At 39.5% G+C, this 20,336-nt stretch overlaps 1 protein-coding gene across 1 annotated transcript; it reads right to left on the bottom strand.

Moving 5' to 3' along the window:
• Positions 1–324: 324 nt before the first annotated feature.
• LOC110041930 (meprin A subunit alpha-like) lies at positions 325–19,956 on the bottom strand. Its single transcript, XM_089279146.1, has 15 exons — positions 19,877–19,956; positions 16,174–16,293; positions 15,340–15,429; positions 12,947–13,132; positions 11,149–11,263; positions 9,906–10,093; positions 9,438–9,656; positions 8,626–8,793; positions 7,011–7,190; positions 6,056–6,202; positions 4,621–4,877; positions 3,186–3,267; positions 1,940–2,085; positions 751–900; positions 325–452 (listed from the first exon to the last, which is right to left on the bottom strand). The coding sequence occupies exons 2-14, from the start codon at positions 16,253–16,255 to the stop codon at positions 757–759; spliced, it is 2,004 nt and encodes a 667-aa protein (XP_089135272.1). The 5' UTR covers positions 16,256–16,293; positions 19,877–19,956; the 3' UTR covers positions 325–452; positions 751–756.
• Between the last annotated feature and the right edge of the window lie 380 nt (positions 19,957–20,336).

Raw genomic sequence — 20,336 nt, 5'->3', positions numbered from 1 at the left:
AACATGGTTAACATGCCAACTGGTAGGAATTTGCCCAGTTGGCTATTTATAAGGTGTGGCTAAGGAGCTGAATTTGGGAATACAGAGGCCAAATCCTGGCAAGGGAGGAAGGCTTGATCCCGGGATCTCTGGATTACGAGAACAGCGCCCACGACGAGATATCTTTAGTCTCCTTTGCAGCCGTCTTTTGGGATGTCACGCAATTGAGTATGCGAGGGTTGTGTGACATCCTGAAAAATGGCTTCGGAGAAGACTAAGATATCCTGGGATTACAATAGAAAATGTACTGAAAGAATCGGTCGACATCCTCCATGTAAAAACTACTTTTCCAAGGTTGATTTTCTTTATTGAGATTTTCAAAATTACAGAAACCAAGTGTAATTAGTATTAGTTTCCAGAGCGTTGTGCTCATGACATTTGAATAAATCCCTGTGTGAATTGATACCTCCCTCCTGCAGCGAAAGGAAAAAAAAAAAAAAATTTTTAGGATGGTACCTACTAAATAGAAAGGTCTTGTCGCCGGATTAGGACCATGTGGAAAAAGTAGATCATAGCAAGGGCTATTGGAATCCACAAAGAAAACTGGAGGTAACCACGCAATTTTCCGAGATAATTAGCCTTAGATCTCGAACAAAATGCTGACATCAGCATTTTTCTGAAAAAGAAGGAAAAGATTTTTGTTCACAGCTTTCCTTAGAATTCGCCTAATTTATAGTACAATTTTACTTTCCAAAGAAAACCTTTTCTCACCTGATCCTATATTATTTTATAAACGTAGTTTGTCCAGCTCTTTCCAACTCCTTGCCAGCACATCTGGGGAGGTGCGATTCCGTACTTATCATACTGTACCGTGTCGGCACTACCACTCCAACATTCTCCATAGAACTGCATGCCAAACACCTAAAATAGCGGGGGAAATTAAAGGATTGGTTCATGCTCAGCGTGCGTATATCGAGTTTTAGTATAAACCCACCTAGCGTTCTATCACGAATGCCGTTCTCTGATTGGCTACTCTACTCACTATTCTGTGATAGATAGTGAGTAGCGTAGCAGTGTGCCCTTGTTAACAAAGTGACGTCCGTTTCTTGGCGTTTGCGAAGTGTCTGTGAAGAGCGACTAGTAGATTTATAATAAAACAATTAAATTATTCGCTCTCGATTTCTATGCATGATAGTTGACTCGGGCTGCGCTGAAATCTCGACCTAATTTAATGGATGCACGCGGGAAGTTTGGGGAGCACGAAAGAAGCGTAAGAGTTGCTCGAGGCAATAGCAGAGAGCAGCTCTAGCTTCTTCAGTGGTCTCCAAACTTCCCGCTTGCATCCATAACTCGATATACGCACAACTAAAAGCATGAACCAATTCTTTTTTAACATGGTGACAACAACTTGGGCGCTAAAACATGTTTTATTTGTGATTGACTACCAAATTCTCACAATGCACGGTGAAGAAAAACAAAGGTCATTTGGATTCTAACACGCCAGAATCGGTTGTGCAAGAGTTGAACGAAAACGCTTAACCTGGTTTCCAAAATTGTCGACAAAAAATTCGCTTCATCGAATTAATTATAATGAAAATGTAGGCAAACAAAGTCAAAATACTCAAGTTTAAGTAAACGTCTTAGCTCGGTAAAAGTCAAAACGATTCCTAAATATAGAAAACTAAAATAAAAATATAAACGCCCCAAAAAATTTTACCTACGCTTACCATATTTGTAGAGCATGGTATAATGGTTTATATACCACGATGGCTGAGCCAATGAAAACTCTTGATCCAGTTTTTAATAGTTTAGTATAACACGAGGTCGAGTGAGAGCTCTTGTCAAGTCAAGTCAATAGTCGTCTGATCGAGTCATGAAAACGTACGTGTAAATTCGAGTTTGCGAGATCAAAGTTTGTTTCCAAGGAAAAACGAGTCGAGCGATCATTTCACCAACTAACCTTGTAGCCTTTTCCTTGAGCAACATTAGCGCAGTTCGTGATGGTTTTTCCAATGTTGTACCAGTCAATTTGTCCCCGGAAACTTTTCAGTAGGTTAGGAATTGCACGCGCGGGCTTTGAGTCTTTGTAACAACCAACAGCTTCAACTACAAAAAGAAAGATAGGAGTCTAGAAATTTTACAACTAATGATGATAATGGTAACGATAATGGCAATGATAATGATAATGATAATGATAATGATAATGATAACGATAACGATAACGATAATGATAATGATAATGATAATGATAATGATAATGATATTGATAATGATAATGATAATGATAATGATATTGATAATGGTAATGATAATGATAATGATAATGATAATGGCAGTAGTGGCAATGGCAGTGGTAATGGTAATGGTAATGATTATGATGATAATAATGATAGTTAAGTTTTGTATTGCAAACATAAGCTTTCAAATGCGCCTCACGAATTCATAGAAAATAATAAAATTAAAAATAAATAAATTGATGACATGCGAGTTTAAATGAAATTGCATGTTCCCTGATCCCGATTTTAAATCTTCTGCATGTTGGCAATTAACCTTTTTAACGGTCGTCTTCTTAGGAGAGACGCCTCCTTGTCGAAGTGTTCACGAGTGAGGACAAAGTTATTTAATTAGCAACGCTGGTTGCGCCGCAAAATTGCACAAAAATGCTTAGGAATATTACTTTTGTTGTACTCTTGCATCAGACCAAACAAAGAAAGAGGGCAACCAAATTTTTGTTTTTGTTTTTGTTTTTGTTTTTTTGTTTTCTTTGGAGCAACTTTCGTTACAAAAAGCAACTTATGACTATTTAAGAACAAATTTCGAGCAACTTTTTGAGAAATTGCGGGCAAGTTTTTGGGAAATCTCGAGCAATTTGTGGAAAGCCCAAACAAGACTGACTGTCTGCATAAATAGGAGTTTGCCTTCGGGAGATGCCTAGTTACTCAGAGGTTATGAATGTAGTGATTTCTGTGTGGCCACGGGAGGTGTTTGCATACTGGAAGATGCAAATTGTTGAACATTCGACAACGTGGTTGGAAAAAAATAACGAGCTTGCTCGATCTCTTTGAAATGAAACTTGTGCTTTTGCCGATCGATGCGGATGTGACATTTGAAAATGGAGACTACTGGCGTATTTGAACCAGCATATTGTTTCCTCGAGTACACGTTTCTTTGAGTTCTACAAAGAATAGTGGAGAAAACTGACTTACGACAGGGGGACTCTTTAAAGCTGATGTCGTCTAGAGCAATGTCTGCACGGAAGTTCGATCCACGGACAGCTTCGAACACCAACTGTCGAGAATAAAGTAAATGAAATGTTTAATGACATCGATACAGGAACGCAAGGCTGAGTCACGTGTGGGAAGTCTTTACTAAAGGAAGCTCGAGGAGCTTGGGCTCCAGTAGACTGTTCGCGGCCTCTATTTTTCAATACACGCGAAAGAAAAAGCGAGGGCGAAGCACGAAGGGGTGGTGGGGGGGGGGGGGGGGGGGGAGGTAAGCGAAGCGAGCCAAACGAAAAATACTTTTCTCTGTTTTTCTTGGTCCCCGCCCCCTTTTGCGCTGGCGTCCAGTTCTCTCGCGTTCAACGAACGAATACACATACGGGAAAATAGTGGGCTGTAAACAGTCTAGGGTCCCAACTCAGCGTCAGGATTTATGGTATCGTTTGAGCAAACAACAATATGGCATGCTTTGAATGTGCCTCTTTAGAGACCGAGACAGAGGAAATATCTGTCTCTCTTCACCTGCTGCTTTTCTTCCACCCGAGAGACGTTCATACTGTTGTCGTAGCCAGTCTCAACAAGAACCTAGCAGTGCCTCTGACAATTAAATCTGGTTGCTCGAGCCTTGACAAAACGAGCGACTCGCGAGAATCCCTTACAGGCCTTATTTTGATTGGCTTGAGAACAATGAAAGTGAGTGGAAGTAGAGTGCGTTCCTTTGTTGCTGCCGAAGCGTTAGCGAAGACAGCACACCTATTCTTGAAAGCATTTAAGAATTTGGTTCCAAATTTCGGTTCCATCCATCGATCCATTGTTCGACCAAGAAACAGCGTATCACCGACTTGCGTATATGGTGCATCAAAGCGACCAATGAATCCGCGACCAGAGTGGATTCATCGGTTCCTTTGATGCACCATGATCTGAGTGATCTTAGATCACTCGTCCTGCTCCAGATCACTCCAAACGAACGCACCCTAAGAAATCAGCGATTCGATTAAGCCAGCCACGTGTTTGTCAGCTAGACATGCGCAATTCAACCGGGAGTCGATGTTTCGGACTTCCTAACATATTATTACAGGAACTGTAACTTTTTGATATGCATTTTTATCAAATGAATAAAGACATTATTATCATTATCATTATCATTATCATTATCATTATCATTATCATTATCATTATCATTATCATTATTTCGTTGAGTACACCCTACAAGATACTTTGACAGCTAAAAATAATGGCGTTTCGTCAGTTATGAACACCCTATGTTAGACCATAGTCCTCGATTTATGCCCATAAGCAAGACGAAGATTATCCTCGACCTCTTCATATGGTAGTCCCGGCCCCCCTCCCCACGAATTCAGCAAAGAAGTGCGATATTTTCGGACTTTGATCGAAACTTTCCAGGGTCCCGTAAATTCACCTGATATTTTAAAGAACTGCTATTAAGAGTAACTTGAGCCATTTTCCACTGATCTCCTTGATCGCCGGACAGGGACCAAACTTTCCTCAGGCTACCCGTGACAGGCTTGATATACACATTCAACTCTCCCATCCCTTCGCCATACATGTGGTACCAAAATGTCAGACATCGACCTCCAGTTGCTGGGAAGGTTTGGCTGAGTAATTTCGCCTTCTCGCCTGCACTAATGCCACTAGTTTCCACGAATAGGTAGTGGCCTGAAGAGAAAGAAAATTCACTGAGATAATGTATTATAATGTATTTTCTCGCGTTATGGAATGCACGCTTGTTGTAGTGATATTTCAGATGTTTAACAAATTGCCGTCACCTCAGTTTTCATGTGTCTCTTCAGTTATTGATCTTGAATTTCGCGCTAACATTGTCAAAGCTGTGGATCGCCGAGTGGATCCGTAGACTAGTACTGCGGATGAGAAAATTAAGGACAGACGTTTGAAAAAATGACGTTAAATTTGCTTTTTACTCTAAATTATCGCATAAATTATAAATTCATGTGTCTGTCCGCCTATTGGCAACGAAAATTAGCCAATGAGTGCGCGAGAATTGGTGCAGTTATTGCGAAATCGGTATTCATACTTAGTATTGTTTCGCTTTTGTAGAGCGCATGACTATTGGTATTTCGGTATATCAGGCCGGGGGCGGGTGTTTTTTTCTTTTTTTTCACTCCAGTGCATCTCTCGCTTATGACATTTCTGTGGTTTTTCTACCCTTTTCCTTTATTTTTGCTGTTAGTTTAAAGCTATAGCTGAATAGTTTAAGTTTTGTCCTCGTTTCACTGCGGCGTGATTGGAGAACGTTGTAATATTCATTCAGACAGATTATCACAGACTTTCGCTGATAAGATCTAAATGAAGAAGTTGTGAGCAGCGACAGTTTCTGTAACGCCAAGGAGTCTAGCCTCGGTTTTCAAGTCTTGTCCCAGCGACTTAGCTAATAGCGCGCCTTACAATAAAGCGGTTTCCATCATGTCCACTTGCGGTCTGGCCTACTTGCGGCTACATTGGTCCAAAAAACAACTATTTTGGCCTAATACTGTGTTACGAATACACGTTTGCCTGTTTAACCAGGCAAGTGAGTTCTCACCAAGACTGTTCTCGCAAACAATAATTGATCACCCGAGCTCGTTTACAAGCGAAATATCGAGAAATGACAACCGCCTAAAGGGGGCAAGCTCTCTTCACTCATAGCTTTGTCTGATACCCCAAGCGGATCAACAGTCACGTTCTTATCTCGCAAGTAGTAGCTAGTCTTTACTCTCAAGGACGAGACACGCTATGTTCCGCTGTGCAATGGTTGGGCTCAAGCCTGACTCTTCCCCAGTCATTTGTCATCTCATGATGTTAGAAGACTGGCAACCAGGATTGTTTTGATGGGTTACCTGAACCTGACGTGTGGTCCCCGGATGGTCCTGTCTTGCTTGATAGGGTGCTGCCAGTGTTTCGCTCCCAGTTGAAGTTTGATGGATTATTTGGATCATTTTTCCAGTGACACATGCCATCAAAGTCAAATTCACAGTCATCGGGCCCTGAAATACGAGAACATAAATGGAAAGACTGTGTTTCTGTATGAAACCATGGGAAACGCGAACGCTTAACTCAAGCATCGTGGTTGATTGCTTTTTAGCTTCGAGAAATCAACGAGAACCTCCAATTATAATCTCAGTACAAAAGCAAAGGTTTAAAAACAAAACAAAGATGACACATATTGATGGCTGCTTATACTTTCGTAAATGCTAGACGAACATTTCATCGGCCTCCATTGGTCGGTGTCGACCATGGACTATGCACCCATGTGGTCGTTTCCTGCTGTAGTGACGTCACGGCTGAGACAGCATCGGCTGTGGTTGGTCAGTCCGATTCTGGAGTGGCTAGTGAGGTGGCAGTCTCCACCGCAAGTGTGGGTGTTCGTAGGGTTGTCTCCACAGAGGGGTCATCACTTTGCAACCACTGTGGCCATGGATTGCTAACATTTACTCTGTACGATAGGAAGTGAATGCTGGCTACAGCTAGTTGCAAAAATGTTGATACAGTAAAAGTTGTGCAAAAAATTAAATGGATTTACGCACTTAAATGGATCGCAAATAAAAAAATTGTCACAGAATAACAATCAGTCCCCCTCTCCCCAATTCACTGTTGTTCATTTAAGTTTTGTACATGATATTACTTAGCTGGTAACATTGCAAAGGGAGGGGGGAGGAGTGAAGAGTTGTCTCTCGTTAAGGTAAAATGTCTCAGCTACTTTTGCAACTGGTTTTAGCTCGAAGCATTGCTCGTGTGATAAAAGCCCACAAAGCATTCCGTGATGTTCGATTCTCTTCTGTTTCATTTACCTACCAATTCCACAAGACTTCAGCTTGCACACTTGCGAGCTCTTTGAACTTCCAACGCACGGTTTGCCTTGATACCTTGGCGGGGGGTCGTCACAAGACCTCGTTCGGGTTTGCTTTCCAAATCCACATTTAGCGTCACACAGACCCCATGATGACCAGCGGCCCCAGTGACCATCGATGGGAGCTATAAAAACAGATAAAAACAAACAAATGTCTAAAATTTGAAAATAGAATACATTATTATAGGAAATTAACCCTCGTGTTTATTAACGTATTTGAAATTAACACGACTTAAATTAACGCGAATTGAAGGTAAATTTGCTTCCCAATAAAGGAAATTAACGCGAGAGAGGGGGCAAAGTTTCAAAATGAGGGAAATTAACGAGTCTGCTACACCAAATTAAAAAAAAAAAAACAGAATTTGTTGAGAACAGGAACCAATTTATTGTAACACTGTAAAGCTGACAGCGAACACGAACAAAATTCAGTTGAAGTACAATAAACGATTTACTAATGTGAAAGATTGATGTGAAATGTAAAGTGAGCGAATAAAATTCATTGTTTGGCTGTGTCAAGAATGTCTGGAGTGTGTCACAGATTTGGGGGAAAATAATGGCAGTTAACTTCGCGGAAATTAACGCGCAACTTAATTAACAGCGCGGAAATTAACATTAACATAAATTAACGCGACTTAAATTGACGCGAATTTTTGAAATTCGCGTCAATTTCATGAAGCGTTAATTTCCTGTGATAAGGTAGCATTAACGATGACCTCTTCAAACGACCAACGAGTTCGTCGATGTTTTAAATAGCTAGCACAAGTTACTGCAGAAGTGACTAAACGTTGATGATATTAATGCGGTCATGAAAACACAACAATTGACCGCTTAACAATAGGATTATGAGCTCAGGATTTCTAGTGCATGATCAATCGAGAGCGAATAGTCTAATTATTCAGTCTAGTATAAATCTGTTAGTCGTTCAAAGCTTCATCTAAATCCTCTTCACGGGCACTTCGAAAACGCCAAGAAGCGGCTGCCATTTTGTGAGCAACCGCACAGTGCTGGTTTATGCTAATATATTATAATCTGTTATGCGTTATGTTATGCATTTTAATTTGTTGTTAATTACTAGTATATTAATGTCTGTTTTTCACTGGTATAACTATTTCGATTTGGGCTATTTTAAGTTTGTATATATTAACTTTAATTTGGACGCACAACTTCATTGTGAATAACTGTGAGCTCTCTGAATTACATGCTTAATAAAGTGTTTGATTTGATTTGGCTACTCCGCACTATCTACAACAGAAGAGATAGTGAATAGCGTAGCCAATCAGAGAACGGCATTCGTGATAAAATGCAAGTAGATTTAACACTAAAACCAGATACGTAAAAATATCGTGGATCCGTTACCAGGACTGATCATGAAAATACAGAATATAGCGTTTTCTGGTAAAAGGTATTAAAAAACATAAGCGTCTTTTGTCTTCAACGGACAAAACTTTGTGATTTTTATCCGTCGAAGACAGTAGACAGGCTGCCGAAAGCTTATGTTTTTTAAATACTTTTTACCTGAGAACGTTATATTCTATATTATCATAACAGCAGATAGCTGACCATGACACTCTTTGACATCGCACTTGACTTGGTCCACTTGCACTCCATACGGATCCGCTCCAGGGCAGTCGTTGCTCGGATCACTGGAGCTGCAGAAACGTTGTCGGATTTTATCGCAGTAGGTACTGCATGGACCAAATGCAGACCAAGAACTCCAGCTGCCATTTGCTAGTGATCAAGAACACAAGGAACAAACGGACATGTTTACTGTGAAACGTTTGAACTGAAAAAGGGCTGACACTTGAAACATCACCTTCATTGACTTGCATCGGCGGTTTATTTACTTTCATGAACTTCATGTCGATAAAGACCGTTAAGTTTTTCATTTTCCCGTCAGCGCAGCCCACTATGCCATTTCCATTAAAAACTAATAAGTCTGGTTAATGGTGGACCTAAGACCTGCCCGCAGAAATCCTATGAAACCTTTAACAGAATGAGGAAGGGCTCGTGCATGCGTTCAGACTTGGACAACTTTCACTTCGTAAACCAGAAAATGTCACCTGTCAAGTATATGAGATGTAAATGCATGCATTGGTGGGACAGTTAAGGGTCTATGGCGGTGACCTGCCTCAATGAAATTTGAGCAAACGTCGCGTTTAATATTCTCAACATTTCATTTTTATCGCTCAAATAGCTATTCGCCGTCTTGCGCAGAGAAAGATATACGTTACATATATCCTTCCAAACTGTTTCTTCAGCCCCTTAAGAGATCGGCTATTTAATTTGGTTCTCAATTAAATGAAATTTCAAGTTGCAGATTCAATGAACAGTACAAAGAGTTTATTATTTCCCCAGGAACTGCGTTCTCTTACCTGCACAGTCATAGAGTACATTGATCTCATGAACATCCAAGTCAGTGAATCCGTCTCTTTGTCCTAGGGGACGGTTGGGATCCAGTATGGACCGAATGGTGTCCTTACCATTTTTGCTGAAACTCTTACGCCCGTAGTGCATGATGGAGTCAAAATCATACGGGATCTTTAGCAGGTCAATATCGCGATGGTTGTACTTGTTAAAGTTATGGTCTTCATCTAGAATGGATTTCAAAAGTAATAAACAAAAATTGTGATTTGTTGTTCTGTACAATAAGTTTTTCTTGAGTTTTTTTTTCTTCTTCTTCTTTTTTTTGCTTTGTTTTTGTTTTGCTTTTTTGCACGTTCATTGTCTTGTAAATCAAATCATTTCCATATGAGAGGCTGTGCTCTACGACTCGTTTTTCAGAGGTAAAAAGCAACGTATTAAGCTGCGGCATAAAAGGATTAAAGCTCTCGGCTAATTACATTGCTCTATGTTCTCCCAGAGGACCTCCACATATAGATTTCTGTCAGGTCGTGACTGTTCATGCCAAAAACCGGTTGCATGCATAAGTTCGTGCATTATTGTCCCTTTGTGGTTGCAACCGGGGCCCAGTGACAGCTGCTGACCAATTCCTGTCATCCAATACTGACGGCCAACTGCTGACCAGCACCTGATAAACAAAATCGCGACTAACATCAGAATGGGTCTCAGAATGGTTGACTAAGAAATCCTTCTCAGAGAGTCAGAACTTATTATCAAAATGTTAAAGAAGCTAGCGCTATGTCTCGACAAAATCATTTTTGATAAGTACCCAGGAGGGTTTACGTGCCGTAGCTAGATAAAGAATTCTCAAACACATTAAGAAGGAATCCGCCAGAAGTTCGTGAAACAAGCGGACAAAAACTTTGCATCGAGATTATTCAATTTGTATTGCAAACTTCTGTGCGACTGTTTTAAATACATTCTCAAAACAGATCATTTCTAGAAACATCAAATTTCGAAAACAAATTTTGAAGCTCATGGGGAAACACTTGAAAGCACTGGTGAAATGAAACACAATTTCTCTGAAATTTGAAATTTATTTTTTCGAGTTCCGTAAGAAATTGTTTCCGGTGTTATTGCAGGCAACTATTTATGCCTTTAACCTTAAAAAATGTAGAAAGGACTGTAAAAAAATTAAAATTATTCTGGTACAAGGTTTTTGTCCACTAAAAGCAGGATTTCGTCTTAATAACTCATTCAGTGGATTCAAGCTTGAATCAGTGTTCAAAACAATGTTAGAGGAATAGACCTTGATTCTGTGTTAATAACATTGGACTATAAAAATTACTCTTTTGGATTCCAGAAACCCTAAAATATTACAGGCTAAGGTTTAGGACAAGAAACCATGCTTAAAAGGTACAGATAAATTAAAAGTAACAAATAGTGTAAAGATTGTGGCAGATTGAGAGGTTGGACGATAAACTCGAAAAAGCCTGGATAACGTTTTGGAGAAGCACTTTCAATGAGGCAAGCCCAAGATTTTATAACAGAAAAGAAACTTCAGCTCTAGAAATTGAATTTATACTATTCAAAAGCTAGATACCCCAGTTGGAACTATAAATACCTCCACACTCTCCCCTCCTGTGAATGCTTTATACTTCACTGGGACTGCAGGTAGTTTAACCACCCCCCTCCCCCTCTCTCCCCGGTAGTTTGATAGTGACAACTTGACTTTGTGCTTACCCTTTATCGTGAATGAATAGAATAAACAAAGGCTCGTTGGTCCTCTTGACAAATCTCAGACACGTGCGGTTTTCAAATTCGGATATAGCTTCTTGAATAGTTGATTTGAAGCTCTCTTGAAGGCAACAGATAAATCAAATATAAGATATTATCCTCCTCTAATATAGAATTAACCAGTCACTGAGGATTGACACGAAGTTCCCTTGCCCAGGTGTTTCATTCATTTTCAGAACACAAAGTTACGGTGTGACAGAGTTGTAAGACTCTTGGTGACTAGCCTCCTAGGCAGACGTTCTTATGGCTCTTCACAAATGTTCAAATGTTATTGTTTATAATGGTCAACACCTACACCTAACTAGTTCACACGCACACCACTTAAGGACGTTCGCGCTGATTGTTTCTGTGCATCCTTACTGTGCACGCAAATTCACACGCCACGTCATGCATGAGAGAGCGCGCTAAGTAAAATGTAAACTGAAAAATGATAGGGCAGATGGCCATTGCTATAGCTTTACCTAGATTTAACGATCGTGGACGTTCGATGACCCCTATTTTTCTTTTGATGGATCATTTTCTCTACTGATTTTCTACGCTTAGCGAAAAAAGGAAGGAAATCTATCGATTAGAAGTTTGAATATTTGCAAAATGCGCCATCGAATTCCGTTCTTTTTAGCTCTTCGTTTATTTGTGTGGCGGTTTCAAATGCCTCTTGAAGGGTTACGTTTTGTGAAAACGTTGACAACGGCTTCACTTATACAAAATATTACTAGGATAGTTGTCTCCGTCGATTCATCTCAGTTTGATATTTTAAGCTAAAACCCCTGCAGATCATGCCGATTAACACCTTTACACCAAATTTCCAAAATCAGACTAGTTTTCCACACGCTTTATCTCTGAAACGAAGTCCGTGGCCCCCAATTATTTTTTTCATTTTTGAAACAGGTAATTCATTATCTGTACATGCATGTCCGCAGTATATGTTTGAAGAAAATTTATCGAGTAGAACATTTTCGCGCGAACGTCCTTAAACTGAAAGAAACATATATATCAACTAAACATTATAGGCTTAAAAATCCCAACTGGCAGGAGGCAGACCACTTGACTCTTTACAAGCATGACCGCGGAGTAGAACTAGGGTCTACTAAGAAAACAACTCCAATTAAGTGGTCAGAGCGGGACTTGAGCCCGCGACCTCCGGAGTTCAAGTCCGGCGACTCTAACCACTCGGCCACGCTGCCTCACGCAATCTTGGAGAGGAAACTGAATTTCCCATGTCACCAGGTACACCATGTGTTGTAAAAATCTAGTTGCTCTTTTCAGTGCGGTATTTTGTTTTAAACATAATCCGATACCATGCTGATGGCTCAGTTTTGTTTTCTTATATAGAGAACATATATTCGAGAACCGTGCACAATAGAACGATCGAAAAAGGTAATCGTTTTCTTCGAAAACACATAAATTTGTCAACTGTTCAGAGAACAGAAATTTGCAAACGACCTATTAACGGACGCTCTAGTAAAAAAATGGCGTCATTCACATCACATGCTCATGAGCAAATGGCCAGACGGTTATGACGTTTTCTCGTAGGTGTATCAGCAGAGAAAACGGGAAAAACGCTTCGCAGACGATGGGGTGGATGTGAGGACACTTTTGATGCGCTTCTATGCAAAGACCCCTGATTACTGAAAATTACTGTGTGGCCTTAGTACATACGGACATGTGTTGTTTTTGTTGTTAAGCTAATGCATTATCAAACTATTGCAGTGCACGAGCTAGCCACGAGGTTCCTTTGTCAAACCTGGAAAGCCTCTGTGATACGCATAAGGAATAACACGAGTGACCCACAACTTCTTCCGGTCACGTGCAGCGTTTCGTTTCCGTCTCACAGATATCGGTGCGCCATCGACATCTCCGTCATTGCTTAAATCGACGTTATCATCAGGACTTAACTTGATATCTGCCTCGTACATGTTTACGTCATTACCTAAATGAAAACAAGACGTTTGATATTTTCTCACAATTATTCTGAAATTGATGAGGTCTCAATCAAAATTTTTATTCAGCAGCATTTGGTATACACCAGTGCCCAAGCAAACTATCTGGTATATTCAATACAAAACACTATTTTTTATTAGAAAATAGCCCAAATAAAATACGCGCTCTAATTGGTTTAAAATCGTGTTTCTATTAAACAATTAGATTATAAATGAGCTCGAGATTTCTATCGCGTGGTGCGCTCTCGTCAACTATCGGGGATAGAAATCGAGAGCGAATAATCTAAACGTTTAAGTATAAATCTACTAGTCGTTCAAAACTTTATCTAAATCCAACTCACAGACACCTCAAACACGCAAAGAAGCCGCCGTCATTTTGTTAAAAAGCGTACACCGCTATGCTACACACTATCTACGACAGAATAGATAGTGAGTAGATTAGCCAATCAGAGGACAGCATTCGTGGTAGAACGCCAGTAGATTTATACTAAAACTCGACAGAAACACGGTACATGTTTTCTATTTCTTTAAATCTTACTGGAATAAGACACAATATAGTGATGTACGATTTTTCTCTCACTGTCAACAATAAACTTCACTTTCTTATAGAGTTTGGGCGATCTGCGCATAAGAGCTGCCCGTTCCAGCCCCTCGTTGACCCCTCGTTTCAGTAATCTCGATCATTTTGGTCCCTGATAACAAGGATCAAGGGCTCAGGATTACTCCGGAGACAAATGAGTTTTGAGATGTACGTCGACACTACAACGACTGTCCAGGGTTAGATTTACATCGCGAGAAAGGGTTGCTTTTGAATTAACTCTGCAGATTGCCTTCAGTTCTCAAGTAAAGGAGAAGGTCACTCCAAAAAGCTCACTCTTTTGTCTTCACCTACAGCAAGTAAACATTCAGCTTTTTCAGTCACCGACGTTTCAGCCTCTGAAGTGCCTGCTATGCTGAAGAAATTCGTCTCGAAAGAGGCGACTTCGGAGGCCGCCATTTTGAATTGTACTTGGCAGTCAGGCCACGTTTATGTGACATCATTCCGTCCGACTCGAAATTGGCGGCAAGGAAAAAACCCTGCAACTGATTTTGTATCCTTCACAAGGTCAGCAAAATGTAGTTTTCCAAGCGATTATCTACTTCACTATCTTTACTGCTATCATTTTCGGAGTTTGGAGCAAGTTTGGCTCAAAATGATACGGCTCAAGAGCAGCCCGAAAGCCATTTGGACAAAATCTGTTGGACGGAATGGCTTCACGAAAACGCGGCCTGGCCGCTGAGTGCTGTTCAAAATGGCGGCAACGATGTTGAATTTTTGGCTTCTTTGGAGACGAATTTCGTAAAGAAAACCTGCACTTTAGAGGCTGACACTTCGGTGGGGGGCTAACCTTAGTGCGAGGTTTTTATTAGCGTTGACAAAGGATATACGTTTCTTGGAGTGACCTTCTCCTTTAATGAATATTTCGACGATGTTTATAATTTGTCTGATAGTAACTCTGTATTCCTACCCGAGTAACTGTTGCCTAGGTAAAAATGAACAAATGAGTTTCACAGATGGAAGACCCCTTGAAGATTTGTTTTTCAAAGAGAGGAACTAGTTAATGTGGACTTTCTGGATGTTTTCTGTTTGGTTTGTTGTTGTTGTTGTTGTTGCTGTTGTTGTTGTTGCAATTGCGGTTGCGTCCTTGTAAGGTCTTGCATGTTAAACTGTTCAGTAATAAACACCGTAATGACCAAAAGATGTTTAGGAGGATATAGAGATCATATGAAACCAAAGCACGATATATAGATGCTTTATTGATTACAAAATAAAAACGTTAATTCTAAACTAGGCCCGATTGAAATCAATGATATGAGGAGATGTCATTTGCTATCATTAGGTGCAATAATATAATTGCAAGATCGCAATAAGATTACGATGTCCCATGTCGTCCAACATTTAGGAAGCAGATCAATCTTCGTAAGATATGAGCCTTATCTATAGGGAAAACAAAATTCGTATTTTTCTTGCCTTGTGCAAAGTGCTGTCAAGTTGATTGCAGAAGACCAGATAGGTTTTTTCCTTTTCACTTTTGTTTACTTTTAATTGTCATCTAGACAGCGATTGTTTAACATAAGGCAATTAGAAACATGTGCACTTAGAAGAGGTAAAAAGGAAATATTTAACACACGTAACATCATATATTCTGTCACTTACCTTTATTGACTTTTACGATGTGATCCAAAATTGTATCATCACCAGAAAGTTGGTCTTTATCGTCTTGCATGACATTATTTCCTCCATTCGCTGAAAAGTGATCCAAAAACGTTACGAAAGATATTGCCATTTTCGCCGACAAATCCACGGAAATACTTGTTGGCAATTACGTGGTTACCAGGGGCAACGAACAATCGAGCTCTCGCCTCAAACAGAATGCCTCTTTTATCGTGTTTGTCGTTTGAAAATAAATAGGCACATAAGATTTATCCATGAAAGCTCTGAATGCAAATTCGTGGTAAAAATGTTACTTCTGGGTACATTTTCCCTGTACTGTTATTTGGTTTTACCTTCTTACACTTATATCAGTCTCAGCTGGACTCAATTTGTGGTGATACTAGCTCGTATAAAATTTTCGCCAATAATTTTAGTGGTACTGTAAACAAATCTGAATTAGATATACCCGAAAGAAAATTTCTGAAATATAAACTTTTTGGACTGGCCTAGCCAACAGGGATGCTTATAGGGAAACCTTATGAATATCTATTGTTGATATACCGCGCTAAACACCTTTGTGATATAGTAACGCCGTTTTTATATAGGTTCACTTGGTCCAAGAGAGACCAAAACTCGCGTTTATGACTCTCTGTTAAACCCCCCAGCACTGAGGGACTTGCCTTTTCGACTTTTATATTAACGATATCGACTACTTTGGGACACGAACATACATTTTTCCCGTTTCAAGTTTGCCTCCTTTACAGGACGTTCTAAGTATAGCAGTTTACTCCTAACGTAAGTAAGGAATGCCACAAAACAAAAAGGAAAGTGACCTACACAACTGATGTATGTCGATGGGACTGCATAACGAGTGGACAGCACAGAGCAGGATAACAGCAATAATCTTGATCCCTTCCATGGCCGAGCAAACGTAGAAAGTGATCTTTGCTTGTCAAGCTGAGGTTTCAAAACACAAATGCCGGTCAATACAGTTCGTTTCCTCTACAGATGTTAAGGTCCCATGAGCTAGTAAAGAGGAAGAGGGAACCAGCGCAGGAAGAGATTAACAGAGGCTTGGATAACAGGCTATTAACTCTGATGCAAAATAGATATATTTTGACAGCTAAACTGTTTGTTTAAGCGGAATGTAATTTCGGCATATGTTGCTAACTTGATTTTGAGAAGCTAAAGATATCATTTAGGAAAATACAATAGTGCTGTGTTGCCTGGCTAGATTGGACATCCACAAAGAATGTTTACTCTTTTGCCGATTGCGGAAAACGCATCAAGCATCAGTACATGCTGGGACATGAAACAGAAAAACAAAAACAAGACCTGTAAGATATGGGGATTTATTTCATGGTGTTACCGCGTTTACCCAGGGAAGTAACCAATTAGTTCGTGTCATTGCAAGTGTGCAATAACAGACGTATTTCGTAACTCCTCGTCAAATTTGCTGATAAATAATAATAACGAACAACTTACACTGTTGTCATGTCATGGATATAGTTTATTTCGCCCTTTCGTGATTTTAATTAATTTTCAAATATTCATTTTTTTTTTTCGCTTAATTTGTGCGTGTATTTACCTATGTCTTCACCATTATCACGTCATGCGATTTTGAGAGATTTCAAAAATTAATTAATGTCTGCCTTTCTGGGCCATAGCTGACTATCCTGAATCACCTTCTAGTGTCATATTTAAGGAATATTTCCTCCTTTCGCCGAAATATTGCTTGTTTTAAACTACTAAATCACTTATCGGTTACCTTTATCACCGGATAATACGTGACGATATGTATCTCAGAGATATGTGGTAAATATGGCCTTAAAAACAATTTTCAGTTTAAACAGTGAATGTCAGAAATGTTTCCCAACATCTTTCAACTGAAAAACGCTATAAATTCGAGGGTGGTATAATTTCACCTGTTCTGAAACACTCAGCTCGTTCTACAATCTTCATCAATTCATAAAAAAGCACTAATAAAGAGCCCTGCTTTGAAACCATATCGTTAGTCGTTTTATGATGGTTCATACAGTTTAATGAACACTGATTAGCCCCAAAACCAGTTTTCCCTATCGGTTGCCATCTCAACAACATTTGCAATAAACGGGGTTTTTTGACCTACCTATAAAAATTGATTGTATCAGACTTTCGGGCGCTTTTGAGAGATTTTTGCTGCGTTAATTGTGACTATAATATAGATAGGACCATGTGCGCGCTCTGATTGGTCAAAAACACATGTTTTATCAGAGTATAAAACATAAAAATGCGTGTTTTATTGTTTTGCGCGTGTAAATTCTATATCATAAAGCAAATGAAGAAGCCTAAGCCGTGTATTACATTGTGATAAAACACTCCGGACATTTGAGAACACTCGAGAAAAGTAGAAAACACTCGCATGCGGCTCGTGTTTTCCGCTACATTTCCCTCCTGTTCTCAAATGCCCGTCGTGTTTTATCACAGTGCAATTCACGGCTTAGGCTTCTTTATTTGTTAACTATAAAACAACTCTCTTAAGGTTACAGTATACCTTCGGGTCGGCAATTTTCTTCAAATTTGGATTTTTGGGTCAAAATAGTGGTCGAAGAATAATCTCTAATTTCTGAAAAAAAAATTTTGAAAAAGGCTAAATATTGGCGGAGAAATGGCGGTTTTACGTTTTCACCGGAAGCAAAAGTTTACCTCTTGATTGACAGCCCTATGGCGCGTATGCAATCTACCGAGACGATTTTTCGCGGGAATTACCTATATGGATGTCACGAATTGACTACTCAGTTGATCAGCATTGTTTTTCTGACTACCCAGCATTTTTGATATTAGGCGTGTCTCTATTAAGTTATAAGTAAACATAGACCACGTTTAAACCATGGACAGGTTCGAAAAAGCGAAAACAGCGAAGAACGAATGAAAATACATCAATGAGTGAAGAAGCGAAGGTTCGCCACGCGGATGAAGCTATAGTTATCGTATAAGGCGGGCAAATATTTGTGGTTAGAGAAAAGAAAGGTTCTGTAAAAATTTCGGAACTTGACAGCAATAACAGGGATGCTGACAGAGACTCTTCTGATGAGTCCGATATCGACGAATCGTCGGACTCATTGAGACCATTTGAAATATTATCCATGCACAGTTGCCCACACACAGTTGCTCTCCGCGCTGTCTTCTGTTTGTTTCCTTCGCTCAGCCACTCTAGCGTTCGTATCCTTTTTAGTCTTCCCCATTTTGCCAGACCAGCTTCAAGAAAAACCGAGCTACAGAAAAATTCTCTCTCTGCCTTCGGTTCCTTGAGCGCATTGCGAAACACAAGAGTTTTTAGAGATTCGCACGTAAATTTCACCGGGAGGTTAACGGTAGTAAAGTTTCCCTGCACTGATTGGCTTAGTTATCTGAGAACCCAGTTGAAGGCGATTGTGGGCGGAGTTTGTTTGCGAAGCAGAAAATTTTTCTTAGCTCTGTTTTCTCGAATAAATTTTTTCACTTGAAGCAGACACTTTAAAGAATTATAACTCAAAGGGAATTTGTTCAATTGCTCTTAAATTTGGACAGTGGCTAGCTTAACATATAAACTACAAAAGCCTGTCTGGGAATTGTTAATTTCGAAATACTTTTTCTTCGAGAGCGATTTTTGTACGATCACTCCACATTTTTTAAATCCTATTTCGAAAACGTTCTGTAACTTTTTACTGCAATTGAATATGCCGAAACGCAGACACGTTTTTTAAGCGCTTTGGGCCCTGAAACCGAGGAAAAAATTAAATTGGCGAAAAACGAAATTCACTTTGACTTGTAGCTTTCGAAAGGTGATTCGGGCGCTCGCATTTAGTGGTCGTGAAAAATTTGACAATTCATTTTCTTTCAAAATTCTTGGTATAGTTTGATAGCCAGCTCCATAAGCTTTAATCTCATATAGGGGTTTAGGTATCTACAGCTTAAACTGCACGCGCTACATCGCTTGCGCGCGAGACACTCCTGAAGGTATACTGTAACCTTAATCTATCTGTAAATGAGACAATAACTGCCTTCGTTTCTTGTCCTCTACACGGCTTATATTTCATTTGTGTCGTTATCTGTTTTCGTCACCCTATAAATACTATGTTTTTTGCGACCAAGTCCTTACTAAAGAGCGAACTAATTAAAATGTGTTGATTAAGGAAGTCATTTTCATACGCCTCTTCCAATAATTCCAATGTTTTTCGCTTTGTTGTGGACATTGCTTTTAATTTAAGAAATCATTATCGTTTTTTTTCTCTCTCTCTCTCTCTTTCTTATCTTTCGTTTACAATTCGCAACCGTAACTCTTCTAAACAGCACAAACGAAAAAAGGTTTATATAATGTTACCATAATTCTATGTCACAATTATTGGAAAACAATTCCGTCTTAATTCACAAAAAAAAAAAAATTAGTACATCATGCATAAAGGATGATAGTTGAAACAAATGATGATGCCTTGCATATTACTTGTAAAAACCTAAGCTAAAGGTTTACCATCTTTAAAAGGCTCGGGGTAACTAAACTGCCTGAGAAAAACACGCATACCTGGCAGCAGGGCCAAGATTTCTTGGACTGAATCGTAGTCCAGTTTCCTCCAATAAATCATCTTCAGGATAAATAGGACTGAAAATTTGTTTTAAAAAAAACTTATACCTTTGCAACAATACCGACGTAACCGTCTGTACAAACAAAAGACAAGCAAACAAAGGCAGAGTTTCATTAACAAAATAAAGCTTCTATAAAGAACACTCAAACCTGAATGAAAACGCTTTTTGCAGCCCGCGAAAATTACTTAATACACAAACAATAGGAACAAAGGAACCCTCGTGAAGGGACTGTCAATAAAATCCTTGAAGTTTGTATTTCATGGACGGTTTAAAATCAGGTGCAAAATTTATTACCATTGAGGACATTGCGGTGAATTTTCTTAGGATGGCAAGATTACTGTTGGCAATTTTACCCTGGTTGTTAGTTTGACTGGTTATTTTTAGTTAGAATTATTATA

The sequence above is a fragment of the Orbicella faveolata genome, unplaced genomic scaffold (genome assembly GCF_042242905.1).
Source record: "Orbicella faveolata isolate gen_17 unplaced genomic scaffold, um_ofav_v1 contig_47, whole genome shotgun sequence".
Classification (NCBI taxonomy): Eukaryota; Metazoa; Cnidaria; class Anthozoa; order Scleractinia; family Merulinidae; genus Orbicella; species Orbicella faveolata.
This window is presented reverse-complemented; position numbering and strand designations above follow the sequence as displayed.